The sequence below is a fragment of the Pygoscelis adeliae genome, unplaced genomic scaffold (assembly GCF_000699105.1).
Source record: "Pygoscelis adeliae isolate BGI_AS28 unplaced genomic scaffold, ASM69910v1 Scaffold103, whole genome shotgun sequence".
NCBI classification, from domain to species: domain Eukaryota; kingdom Metazoa; phylum Chordata; class Aves; order Sphenisciformes; family Spheniscidae; genus Pygoscelis; species Pygoscelis adeliae.
In genome coordinates this window covers 1145381-1158461 of record NW_008824723.1, presented here as the reverse complement: position 1 = coordinate 1158461, position 13081 = coordinate 1145381, and the positions used below count along the sequence as shown (strand labels likewise).

The window sequence follows — 13081 nt, the reverse complement described above, 5'->3', positions numbered from 1 at the left end:
GGGCGGCAGGGGAGCGCGGCGAGGTTTCTTCGGTCGGTTTTAATAAGCTGCTGTAAGCGGAGGCGAGGGCTGTGCTCCGCAGCCAGCGCGGTCAGTCGCCGCACCAGCAGCGAGCGGCAGGGGTGTCGAGGCCTTACACGCGCCGTACTGCCACGCGAGCTTTAAGACGCAGGTGCTTGTGCCTCGAAAAGGTTATCCCTCACCTTGGCTGCTTCCCCCGTACACCACCTCAACCGTCCGTGGGCTGACACTGGCTGGGAACAGATCCGAGCTTAAAATACCTCTGCTACCTCCTCGGTTAGTTTTAACATCAGTTTTCTAATGCGGTTCACAATACACCTGGACAACTGCTAGTAACTGCTCAAAGCAAGGGCAGGGACAGGAGCAGAAATAAGCATTTCACGAGGAACGAGCAAGATTATTTCATGTAGCAGTGGCCCTGGGCTACGCCAGCTGAGTGTGTGAGGTCTGCATGGTGTGGGGACTGAAAGCTTGCAGACCTGAACACCCACAGCAGCCTGTCCTATTCATACAGGGTCTTGAGCAAGTGGATTAATACCATCAAGGAAGCTGCTTCGAATAAAATAGCAGCAAGTGCCACTCCTTGTCTTAGAATCTGGGTTTTTGTGAGTCATGTAAAGTCTCACCAGTGTCAAAATCAGTGCCAACTATCCATGCAGAAGCATTTTCTTACTGTTTTAAGTGTCAGGGAATTACAGACAGGGGAAGGGCTCCTTATTTTTAACACTACACAACGTTTTAGTGAATGATTTGATATATAACTAGAATAAACAAAGCAAGTGAGCCCCTGATCACTTGTGCCATTTAATTTTTAAGGCTGTTATCCTGCACGCTCAGTAATAACCTTAGAGCAATGATGACAGACCTGAAAGGGGACCAACAGCAATAGAAAGAAACTCAGTGTTCTGTTATCTTCAAGTAGGTCCCCAGAGAAATACAGACCCAGTTCTTCTTCAGCATCTGATATCTTCAGGATCCCCCTTCTGCATAACTGCAGAGACACAAAGCCTCAGCCTGCAGACGTGCCCCGTGGTGCCGACACACAGAGATCCCTGCAGCTGAGGAGATGGTGAGCAGCTCACACAATCTCGAGAGTCTCAGATAAGGCCTCCCTGCTCATATCACCAGCAGGATTCAGTCCAAGAACACAGTCCCAGCCTGCCAACCTGACCTTATTAATTCTTTTAGCCTCAGTTGTCAGCTTTCTTAGGAGCCTTTCTCTGTCACACCCTACATTGGTTTATAAATAAACTATGAAAAGACATTAATAATAAACCCTTTTTGCCTTGCCCATTGCCACATAAACTAGATGGTACAGGTCTTTGGCTGGTACTGTTTGCTTTTGATATCAGTAATTAGACACACCTCCCAACAGGGCAGGACAGTTTTTTACTTGGATGGTTCTGAGGTAAATTATTTTGTTAGTGGCACCAGCACCTGAATAATACTTTTAGTAAGACACAGATATGAGAATCCACAAGCTAAAAATTCAGGTGCTCAGAATAACAGTAATGTACGCAGTATTCCTTTTTCATTATATTCCTATCAGCTGCCTCAGACTTTTCAGTGATAGCACTGGCAAAAGGGAAGAAAAAACAAGGCAATTAGAAAGAAACTGTTGACATGGGGTAGATCTTCAGAGAGGCAGAATAGTTGAGCAGAGCTGTGATTAGAAGTCAATAGTGGAAGTACTTGATTTTTAACAGGATTTTAATTTATTACCAGAAAGGGTACCATACAACAAAATTGTTCAGTGTTTATTAACGAGTTTGAGAATTTGCAGACAACTGATTCAAATTCACTTTCTAAATGAAGGTCATAGATCAAACACTCTGAACTCCTGCACCTTCAACTGAAGTCATTGAACTCTGAAGTTATAATCACATTGGTTTAAATCATGTATGTAAAATAGAGTGAACAGTGAGGATCAGGCCACTGCTCCTTTTTTCCAAACCTTAGGATATCATTAAAACCACATCCACTCCCTCCCAGCTCTGCTCCTCAGGATGGATATGTATGTGTAGGAGTTTACAGTTTCTCCAGCTGACCCTTCAGGCAGTTGCAGCAATGAGCAGATTTATCCTGGAGCACTATGGCACAGAAGGCACTGTGTGTAGCCTTCTCCAGTCGTTTACAACTTTCCCTGACTTGCATTAGTGCTCACAGGTAATCAGCCCTGGTTCAGATATTGCTACCCCTAGTATGAGACTCAGTAGACCTGTGCCGCTGACCATATATAATGAATATTCATTAGTTTTTTGGGTTTTTTTTCCTATTCTGGTTGGTACACATAACTACTTACTTAAATGCATTCATTTCTGGCAGGAATAATCTTCCTTTGTGAGGACAAACAAAACAAGGATTGTACACTTTAGCCTGGTGTGCATCATCCATTAGCTGTTCTCCTTCCACATTCTGTAATAAATCTCCACTTACCTTTCTTTATCCCTTACTTTTGAGATATTTTTAGACCATCTTCTTTTTGCCTTCGATGTCTCTTGCTGCTCATAACTCATTCTGTCCATTTGCCTTTCTAAATTGATTCCTGTGTTCTTGTTCTCTGTATCTACTTGCAGCCTCACTTACGGTTTATTGTCTTTTGGAGTTTCATTTTCTTAAAGAGCACTTGTTGCAGACTTATTGCTACACATTTTTCTTCCTGTACTTCCTATCTTTCCTTCCTATAGAGAAAATTTGCTTCTTGGGTTTTAATATACTTGCTTCCACTTATTCTCAGCAGCCTTCATTGTTAAGATCACCTCAAAAGACATTACCTTTTGGTTCTCTGACTTTTCAAAAGTCTGCTTTTTTCCTTATTCCAAGTCTTTTGTGCTTTTTCCTTGCAATGATTTAACTCCATGTGTCACTACCACTTTCAAACAAACTACCTTCCTCTTCTGAATTTTCAACCAGTTCCTCCTTGTTTAAAATCAGAAGTAGCAGCTTGGCTTCCTCTGGTGACTTCCTCTATTTTCTGAGACAGAAGTTGATTCCAGTGTGCTCAACAAGCTTGATGGACTGGTGGGGGCCTGCCAGTTTGCTTTTCCCACTGACAGGTAGCTGAGGCATATCTACAGAGTAATATACAGTGCTCTGAAAGAGCGAGCTGAGCTGAATCAATGCAGCTCTCCTCTGAACTGAGCACCTGCACTGAGAAGTTGTAATGAGATCTCTTATTCGCATTCTTTCTAGTCCTGGCTGGCCTGATCAGCTGCATGCCACCTTCACCAACACGTGAAGAATACCTACTCTCCAAGATGACTTGTCTCTTTCTCAGGAGTGGTTTGTGCAGCACCCCCAAGCTGCTTTTTCAAATTGACAACTGTTGATCGGATTTCAAGACCAAATAGTTCCCAGGGAATTCTTTCCTCAGAAATAATGTCTTCTTGCATATCCAGGAATGGGACAGTGAATTTTTTCAAGGACACCGACTTCCAATTGGAAACCATTTAAAACCTAGAATTATTACCGCACTTTTGGTAACACAGTGATTTTCTTTTGCTTACTGTTTAGATAATCACATAGATTTTTTTTTTTTCCCCTGATCTGCTATAAATTCAAGTGTACTTGTTTTCTTCTCTTATTTTTCTCTGGGTGTCCTACCTGAGGTCTAAAGCAGGACCTTGGCTGGCTGCCAGGTGCCCACCAAGCTATTCTCTCAGTCCCCCTCCTCAAAAGGACAGGAGGAGAAAATAAGATGCAAAAGCTCGTGGGTTGAGGTAAAGACAGAGAGATTGTTCACCAGTTACTGTCATGGGCAAAATAGGCTTGACTTAGGGAATTTAATTTACTTTATTGCCAATTAAAAATAGAGTAGGATAGTAAGGAACAAAGACAAAATTAAAAACCCCTTTCTCCCCCTTCTTCCTCCCAGGCTCAACTTCACTCCTTCTTTTCCAACTTTTCTACCTCCTTCCCCCGAGCTCCTTCTTCCTCATGTTCTTACCCTGCTCCAGCGTGGGTCCCCCACAGGGTCACAGGTCCTGCAAGCAAACCTGCTCCTGCATGGACTCCTCTCCGGGGGCCACCGTTCCTGCCAGGAGCTGCTCCAGTGCCGGCTCTCCACGGGCTGCAGCTTCCCTCAGGGCACATCCACTTGCTCCGGCATGGGGTCCTCCATGGGCTGCAGGTGGATATCTGCTCCAGCGTGGACCTCCATGGCACCTCCTCCCCCTCCTTCCTTACTGACATTGGTGTCTGCAGGGCTGTTTCTCTCACATTTTTCTCATTCCTCTCTCACAGCTGCTGTGCAGTATTCTTTACCCTTTCTTATATATGTTATCACAGAGGCACCACCAGCGTCACTGATGGGGCTCAGCTTTCTCCAGCGGTGGGTCCATTTTGGAGTCAGCTGGCACTGGCTTTGTCCAGCATGGGGGCAACCTCTGGTGTCTTCTCACAGAGACTACCCCTGCAACCCCCCCACTACCAAAACCTTGGCACGTAAACCCAATAAAAGCAGTGAGATTTTGTTCAAAATATTTTGTAGGAGCTGAGGGTCCTCAATGACATATTAAATACCACTAAACCCCATAAGATCCAATATAAACTCTTCAGAGGAGGCATCATTCTTTCTAAAATGTTTGGAAAGCTTGTGTTAGGCACTACCATAGCTATATGTTTTAAATCATTGTAATAACAATTAGATAAATGGGTATGCATAATCTCAAGCTTATATTTTGAAATCCTGATTTTCCTTGGAGAAACCAGCCAGCTCCATGACGCAACGGATGTGATGTTAGTGGGGATAATAAAGCCACCATGTAATGATGAATATGCCCCACCTTGAAATTACTAATATTTAAATAATGTCAGAAGTTACTGATTAATCCAAGGTTGGGTAGGATTTAGCTGCTCTAGTAAAAGTTGACTATTCCATTTGAATGCTTGTTTTATTGAAGAGCAGAAGAATTGCATCTTCCACACTCAAGCTAAGCAAAAATGGGCAGTTCACATGTAAGTAGTTACTTAATTTGGATTGTCAAGAATGCAACCATTTCCTGGTTTTGTTTTTGTCCATTTTCACTTTAAATGACATTAATACAGCTGCAAATGAAGATTTAACCTCAAAATCTACTTTAAGTCTGGGTAGGACACTTGTATGTAGCTGGTAACATTGCTTAATTGCAGTACATGAATAATGAAACTATTACTGTAACACACAGTGTTTTAACACTCATTGTGGCTTAGTTAAAAAGGACAGCACTTTAATTCTGAGAAAAAGAAATGATGTGTAGGATGTCATGTGAAAACTAATTTTAGTTTAGCAAATTTGTGTTGGAACAATCTGAACACTAAAATAATTCCCTAAAGATGTATGAAAATCTTCCTGTCCCAAAGGCCAACACTTTAAAAATTCGGCTAAGTTTATCACTGAATAGTAGGGACAGGAGTAATCTCAAAGTGTGGTGCTCACAGAAGGGCCTGATTAAAATCCAGCTGTCAGGATTTACTACCTCAAATTACCATATGATTTTTGACGGAGACAATTTTGGCTAACATTTGGATGTTTAATAATAAATATCTAAATTTGCATAAAGATACTTAACCTCAAAACAACCTGATTCTCAAAAGTTTGTGTGTGGTAGCTGTGAATGATCGGTCCTTCTGAAAGTTAAGCAGCTTGTGCTGAAGAAGTTGGGGGTTTTTAGCTCCAATTTTAAAACTAATGGATAAAAGGCAATATTTATTCAGCAGCACATTTTCTCCTTGAATGCTGAAAACCTGCAGTTTTACAGTATGTATCAATAGAAGATAGCCTGTTTGCTGATACAGGGTAATGTTACGTTAGTTTCTCTAAGATTTATATTCTTTTATTATGTGATTATTTTTTTAATTCAAATTCAGCAAGGCCTTGAGAGATGCCGAGCATCTGCTGCTTTTGGACCATCTCTTCAGGACATTTTCTTTGCCAGATTGAGCAAGAGAGCCCGTACCATTTGCGCAAAGCTCCAGCTACTAAGCCAAGGAGCTTTTTGTCTCCCTGTGAAAGGGTAGATGGTCCCATCTCCTCACCATCCTTTTGTGGCCTGGCTGCTTGCGTAGGGGGAGAGAAGCGAGCAGGTCAGCAATCTTTGCATAGGAAAGAAGGCCAAGAAGGCTCCTGGCGCACAGCCCCGTGTGTCTGCATAAGCTCACATCATAGGGTTGTTGGCAGGGATCTCCTGAATGTCCTGACCCTGGAGGGCCTTTCACTGGACACTGCACTGTAGTGCAGTGTAGAGCATAGCAACTAGCCAGCTGAGGTCTGTCTACGGCAAGAGAGATCTCAGCACTGCATCTCAGACAGGTTTAGCAGTTTTACGAGATCCATGCTGGACTAGATAGCCTGGATGTAGGTGCAGTACACCGGAGTTGTGCTGTAGGCTTCAGTGGGAAGAGGTGTGAGCCCATGTTGGAATAGAATCCCATGATTCTGCCCATGACTCATCTGGAAATTGCACCATTCTGTGTTTGTCCCTAGGAAATTACAGGTAATCTTGGAGAAATGCCTGCATCTGTATCAGAGAACCGCTTCTGGAACAGCCTGAAAATACTAAGTTCTTAACAGACCTTTTCAGCTGCAGTTTGTTCTTTCTCCTAATACCGTGTTTTGCAACCAGAGGTTCATGAGTGTCTTATGTATTGTGTTTTTTAAACCTCCAGAGCAAGTCTTACAGACTCGCAGAGGATATACGGAAAACAACCTTAGGGACTACCAGTTTGTCAGCAGATGAGCCAGTAAGCACTTTTTTTATGAAGGATGAAAGGGGCACTGTGGTGTTGCAGCACATGTTGCTGTGGTTTATGGTGGCTTCGGGAGGCACTGCAGTGCACAAAGGCAACTTCTCTTTCATGGTCAAGGCTGACAGTGGAAACCTGGATAAAACTGGGTTGTTTCATTCTGTTGAGTACTGCATCTTTCCAAAATTCTGTCTGCTTTGAAAATTCAGAAGTGAAATTTTTTTCAATAGCCCAAATTCTGCTGGGAGAAATATCAACTTAATCATCTGTGTCAAATGAGGTATTTTATTTGGTTCAATGCATTTAGGTTTTAAAACTTTTTTTAAAAATTTCATTATTAAATGAAGTTTTGGCTGAAAGCTAAGCATTATTCAAAGAAAAGATTCCATTATGTGGATGTTAAAATGAAACTTTTCAGCTATAGCAAAATGTCTCATTTTCAAATGGAGCTTTCATCAAAATTAATATCTTCATGAACAAGTTAATATGAACAAAAGTATCAAATTTTACTGAAAAAAATGCTTTCAACAAAAAATTTCTAACCAGCTCTAAAGTGTACCTTTCTCTTAGAAACTGAGCTCTCGATTAAGAGCTGCACCTGATGCAACATTACAGTTCCAAATCTGCATATTTCCACACACTTTTTGCTCTCTGAACTCGATCCGGTCCCTTTTTCTACAATCAAAGTTTTTGACTGCACAACCGTAGAGATTTAAAGTCTTTAATTATTTTCTCTGTTTGCAGTCTTGCATCAAGCTTGTCTGTACTTCTGCTGTCTTCAAAATTACCACAAGTAGAATCAATCCACCTGAAAATCTGGGTAGCTGCTGTGCTGTAAGCAAGGTGCTTTGGGGACATTTTGGGAATAGCAGCAATGGTTTTGATGATATGATGGTTTGAAAAGTTTGATGGATTTTGACTTTTGTGAAATTGTGTAATTGCTTTTTAACCTTTTGTCTCTCAAGAATCCAAGACGACTCTTTATGCATTATTCTGTTGTTCTCTGTGATGTTTGTGACTTGAATTAATCTGGAGGGTTGGCATGTTCTTTGTTTTTAATTTAAACCACTTTTGGGGATTCTCTGGAACTCCCTTGCGTTTCATCTTCTCATTTTAAAGCAGCCCAAACCTTCTGCCAGGGAGGACTATAACGTAAGAAGAGGGTGGCAGGTTGTCATGGGCCAGATGGTTTGAGAACTTGAAGGTAAAAAAGTAAGTATAACCTGGAGAGCACATCTGCCTGAGGGGTCCTCTTGGAGATAAGCTCACAAACATCACAAGGGCCTCTGTGTTGCCTATGGATATTTCTATCCTTGTAGAAATGTTTCCTAAGTACAAGTATTACTTACCACAGCATGATTTTATTATCTCATCACAAAGCTCAACAATTGCTATTTGTTGCTTCCCCTGGCATACTGATATTCGGTGACAGTCAATTCTTGTTCAGTCCCTGGCCATAAGCCCACAGTCAGCAGGAGGCAGAAATACCTTCTTGTTCAGCCACCCAACACTGGGGAAGAGCTGTGGCAGATTCTTTTTGTTTCCATGGTCCCCTTTTATCCAGGATATTTGGTGTTCCTTTTAGGTCTGAGGCTGTCCTGTGAGTGCAGCTGTGGTAGGTGTTAACAAGCATCTGCCCATGAAAACTTTATGATGCGTTTGTGGCAAAAAAAAAGAACCCATCTGAAGTATCAAAGGGTCATTACATTTATGTTTTACGTAATGTAAACAGGTAAAAAAATTATGTTTTACAAAAACATAAAAAATTCCAAAGTATCTGGACTCTAACGTTCTTCTTTGTATACAACATTTTTAGTGTATTCTACCAAGTTCTGTTGTATAATTAAGTCATGTTAGCTTTCATGCTGGCATGCACAAGAATTTACTTCAGTTCCATCAATGTTAACTTACCAAAACTCATCACAAGTCTTAGTTGAGGTAATGAGTGTAAAATTTTTAATAAGACATAAGAACACTTGAGCCATCTCTGTATCGGTATGCAAGTCAGAGATTTGGTATCTCAGCTGAAAAACAGGCAAAATATGCCAGTTTCCAATCATTTTAGTTATCATTATCCCTAATGGCCCAGCATTCAAAGTGTTTTCCAACTAGGCGTTATGATCAATAAAATAAAAGTAGGCGAGTCCACCCCAGCGTAACAGAGAATTATTCCAGACTTGGAATTCTAGATTTGTCCTAGTGAATAAAGCCATTTGTTTGCTATTTTTTTGTCGCTTCCATTTGCAAGGTAAGTATTAAAAGGAAGTGATGTGAGGCATGACTCATGACTAAACACAGGCATGGTGTCTCTGCAGATTTCTAGCATCCTTTCCTGCCTCGGCTTCAGCTGCCACAGCGGGGGAGTCAGCCCCGTGTCAGCTCTGCCAGCCCCACACAGGTGCCGGGTGCTCTGGCACATCTCAAAGGTGTCTGTATTTAAGCAGATGAATTGAGCCCTCTAGAAATAAAAGCTGCAGTTTTGCAATACCCTGCTAGCTAACTGATTTTAAATGTAATCTGCGTTAAGAATTTTCACCAGCCACAAGAGGGTTTGGACATACTAAAACCAGACAATGTAAAATTCAGCCGTGAGACAACCCCCTCCAAACATTTTTTTCTCTTCATTGTGGACTTCTCTATCGTGGTGATAAGCATGAATAAATTGAGTGGATAAAAAATTAGCCGTAAGCTATTATGAGGTGATATATTAACAGATACTTAGAAACAGGAGGGACATTGTAGGAGAGAGATGGTTTTAATTTTGCAGTTTAAATAACTGTCAGAACAATTACCTTCACTGTTGCCACTTGTTTATAATAGGAAAAAGTAAATGTGACTAATTCTATTAGGATCTTCTTGTCACTGTAGTTTTAGTCTCAGATGTAGAAAATAAGGTTCTTGGCACTTCTCAGTTTGGAAAGAGTCACTGAGTCATTGCAAAGGCTGTTGAGTAATGAAGTCTAATCTACATGACTTACATATATTGTGTTATCCAATATAGACTTCATATAGAAATTATTTTGTTCTTGATAGCAACAAACTGTCAGCAACAAGCTAGCCTGACAGTGCGTGTTGCTGTCGTACAGCTGTTAGACCTAAAACAGCCGTAAGGATTTGGGAGAGTGACAGCCTGCCTGGCAGATGGCGGATGGCATTCGGAGGCGCTGATACCATTCTCTGAGCAGTCAAGGAGACAGATGGCAATGTTCCAGCTACGTATTGTAGTTGACTGAGAAAATTGCTCAAACAAACAAAAACGGCAGGTATGTTTTACAAAAGAGCAGAGGAAGAAACCTTGCGGTCAAAAGGACACCCGTAGTCCTTAAGGTAGCGCTTGCCAATTGACATACATCAAAAAGGTGTTTATCAACCCCACCTTTTTATTACCATAGCACAAACCGTGGTGCTTGCTCATACTGCCCCACTGCCAACATGCTGCAGTTGTTCCCTTCTGTTTGTTTTTAAATGTTAGTGCCCATCTACTCTGACCTGTGTGCTAAAAGCCTTTACATTTCACATAAATTCCTGCCAAATAGTTGAGCCCGATTATTTGAATTTCACTGAAGAAGAACTTGCAAAAGAACATCTTTCTTTGATGCAAGGATGATAGGAGATTGTGAACCCACCATCCGCTAATGACCAGATATCCTCACCCCTGAACAGCCTTTCCTAGTCAGATGAGACTTGCCTACCAGTAATTGTTTCTTTTGCTTCTCCACTATATTGAAGAGCTCTAATATTTGGAAGTTTTTCTCATGGAAGTACCTATGCACAGAAATGAAATGGGCTTTATCTGCTTTTCTGCCCTTTCTGATTGATGGTCTGGAGCTTTCTGAGCAAGTCACCCTTTTATCCCCCAGGAATGCTTGCAGCCCCGTGCCAGGCTGGCTGACGTGGCCAGGAACAGGGCTGTGCCGGTGTCCCAGGGCCTTGCTGCCGCAGAAAGCAGCCACAGGTTGCCAGGCCCAGTTGCCCGCTTGCCCCAGGGCTCTCATACATCCCACAGCAAAGCCAGAGGCTCCCGGTGGAGGGATGAACCTCTGCCTGCTGGCTCCGAGAGCTCTCCCACCCACAGCTCTGAGATGTGTGATACATGTCTCCAGGCTCTTTGCCATGGGTGAGGGAGGTATGTCGCTTGTCAGGCAGGTTGGATGCTACTGCTGAAATGGCTTTTCCTCCTCTCTGTTGATGTTCATTCCAGTCTCAACTCCATTCTTTAACTGACACAAGCAGGAAGATATATCTTCTATTAGGAATGCATAGGTTTACAATAGGGTGACATTATTATATAAGAATAATACACCTTATATAGTGGTAGGAGGCTATGACTATTCCTGTTATATTCATACCTTCTGCTATGATCCAAAAATTGACCCAGTTCAAAGGGGCCTAAGGTAGCATTACAATAGGTTGAAAGACATTTTTATGACTGGAAATGTCTGTTTTAGTAAATCAGACTATTGATGAAGTACAAACGTAGCATCATATTTTCAGTCTGTCTTTGGAAGTAGATCAGAATCAAAATACAGCAGCCTACTCCCATGTTTGTTCTTGTGTTTTATTCTTAACACACGGAAATGCTTGAAAATGAGTGATGAGATTTGGGCTGTTTGTCACTAAGACTGTCCCTTTGGGTGGGAGTTCAGAGTTTGTTCTGCTAACAAAATGTTATCCTGACAATGTGTGATGTACTAGAAGACTAAAACCACAAGATCTAAGACAACATGCCCCCTTTTTTTTTTCCTATCCAGTACTGTTAGTCTAGTTAACCTTGGATTCCAGTTGCATTACAGCGCGTTAAAGGTTTCTGCCAGGATAAATAATTAATCTTGAGTATATGTGTGCTGATAAAAAATTAATCATGTAGGTGCTGATTTGCCAAAAGCTTTCTTCCATGATCATAGTATATTAGATACAATTTAACTCATGAGATGAACACCCCGGTCCTGTTGTTTATTATGCTAACGAGGTGACTAGATGGTTCGGGACATTTCTTGGTAGACAAAGAAAATAAATTTTCCTCTCCACACAAAAGAGGAATACAGAAAATCAGAGAATTGGAAGGCACCTTGAGATGTCAGCTCACTTACCCATTGCCTACAGCAAGATCAGCTCTGCCCAAACCAGTCCTGACAGCTCTAGCAGTGCTGAGCTGGAGGAGAACTGGTTCATTAGTTGGAGACAAGGCTCCCTGAAGGTCTTTGAACTGGTGACTCAGTGACTGTGCATGGTGAGAACTGAGAAATCTCAACAGGTTCCACAGTTTCCGATCTGTGATGGGTTTTCAATTGTTTTGGCTTGTCTGTTTGTTTTTGTGGCATTCTTGTGCTCACCTTCAGGACATTATGGATCGTTTGGGGCTTGGCTTGGCAGTGTATATATATCTGTTATCCCAGTTAAAAATATTTGAACCCACTGGATAATTTTTAGATGAATTTACCAGCAGGGTGTTAAGTCTCAAAGCTATTAGGTGTCTGTTACGTTTCTTGAAAATCATGAGAAGAGACTGTGTTAGATATTCCCTGAACAAAAGACTGAGGCATGAGCTCAACCCTTATTAGACACTAGAGAATCCACACAGTGATGGGCCGTTATGCCTGTGCCCATCACAGGAATCACTTCAGCTGCAGTAGGCGGTAGAGGCGCTGAAATCAGCCATCCAGGAGATGTAAATCTGTGGGAAACCAGGCAGAGGGGTTTCTGGTGCTCGCCTGCTTGGTAGAAAGGAAAGCTCAGATTGTTGTATATGGAACTGGTTTATGTAAATTCTTTTTAAAATGTTTGTTTTCTCCAATGCATTTTTAGAGCATAATTAAATGTATGTGAAGAATAACAAAACTAGTGAAATAGCTGGAGCTTCATTCTGTTGCCCATCTCCAATAACCACTGGAGATACCTCAGGTATGTCAGATATCTGCACCAGGTTGACAGATGCAGGTCCCACAGGAGACCACTCATTTCTGACAGGCAGCAGGCAGCTTACCCTGGAGCATCTCTAAAGGCACCAGATACCTATGTTTAGATAACTGAATACTGCCCTAAATTTTATTCCAGACCCCACTCAGGTGCAGTAGTCAGTGCCGTAAAGAGCATGTCTGCCCTTTCTATGTGCTGCCACTTTGAGATTTAATTTTTATTTCTGTTAAGCCAAAGAAAAATGAAAACAGCAACCAGAGAGAAGCTCGAAATTAGACATCCGCTAAATAAAGCACGTAAAATGAACCTGGCAAAAATGAAGGCTGAGGTAAGGACTCACCGTCCCTGGATCAATCCAGCCCTTTTTAGAGCTCTGCCCATCGCTATTAGACCTGCATCTCAGCTGCTCTGGTCAGCAGCC

The 13081-nt window shown here is 41.9% G+C and overlaps 1 protein-coding gene across 1 annotated transcript in view; it reads left to right on the top strand.

The window, feature by feature from the left end:
- Nucleotides 1-4918: 4918 nt before the first annotated feature.
- ANXA13 (annexin A13) overlaps nucleotides 4919-13081 on the top strand; it is a 27130-nt gene continuing 18967 nt past the window's right edge. Inside the window, exon 1 of the mRNA XM_009323341.1 lies at nucleotides 4919-4977. Coding sequence (XP_009321616.1) covers nucleotides 4963-4977 — 15 coding nt within the window. The 5' untranslated portion in view covers nucleotides 4919-4962. The remainder of the gene's footprint in view (nucleotides 4978-13081) is intronic.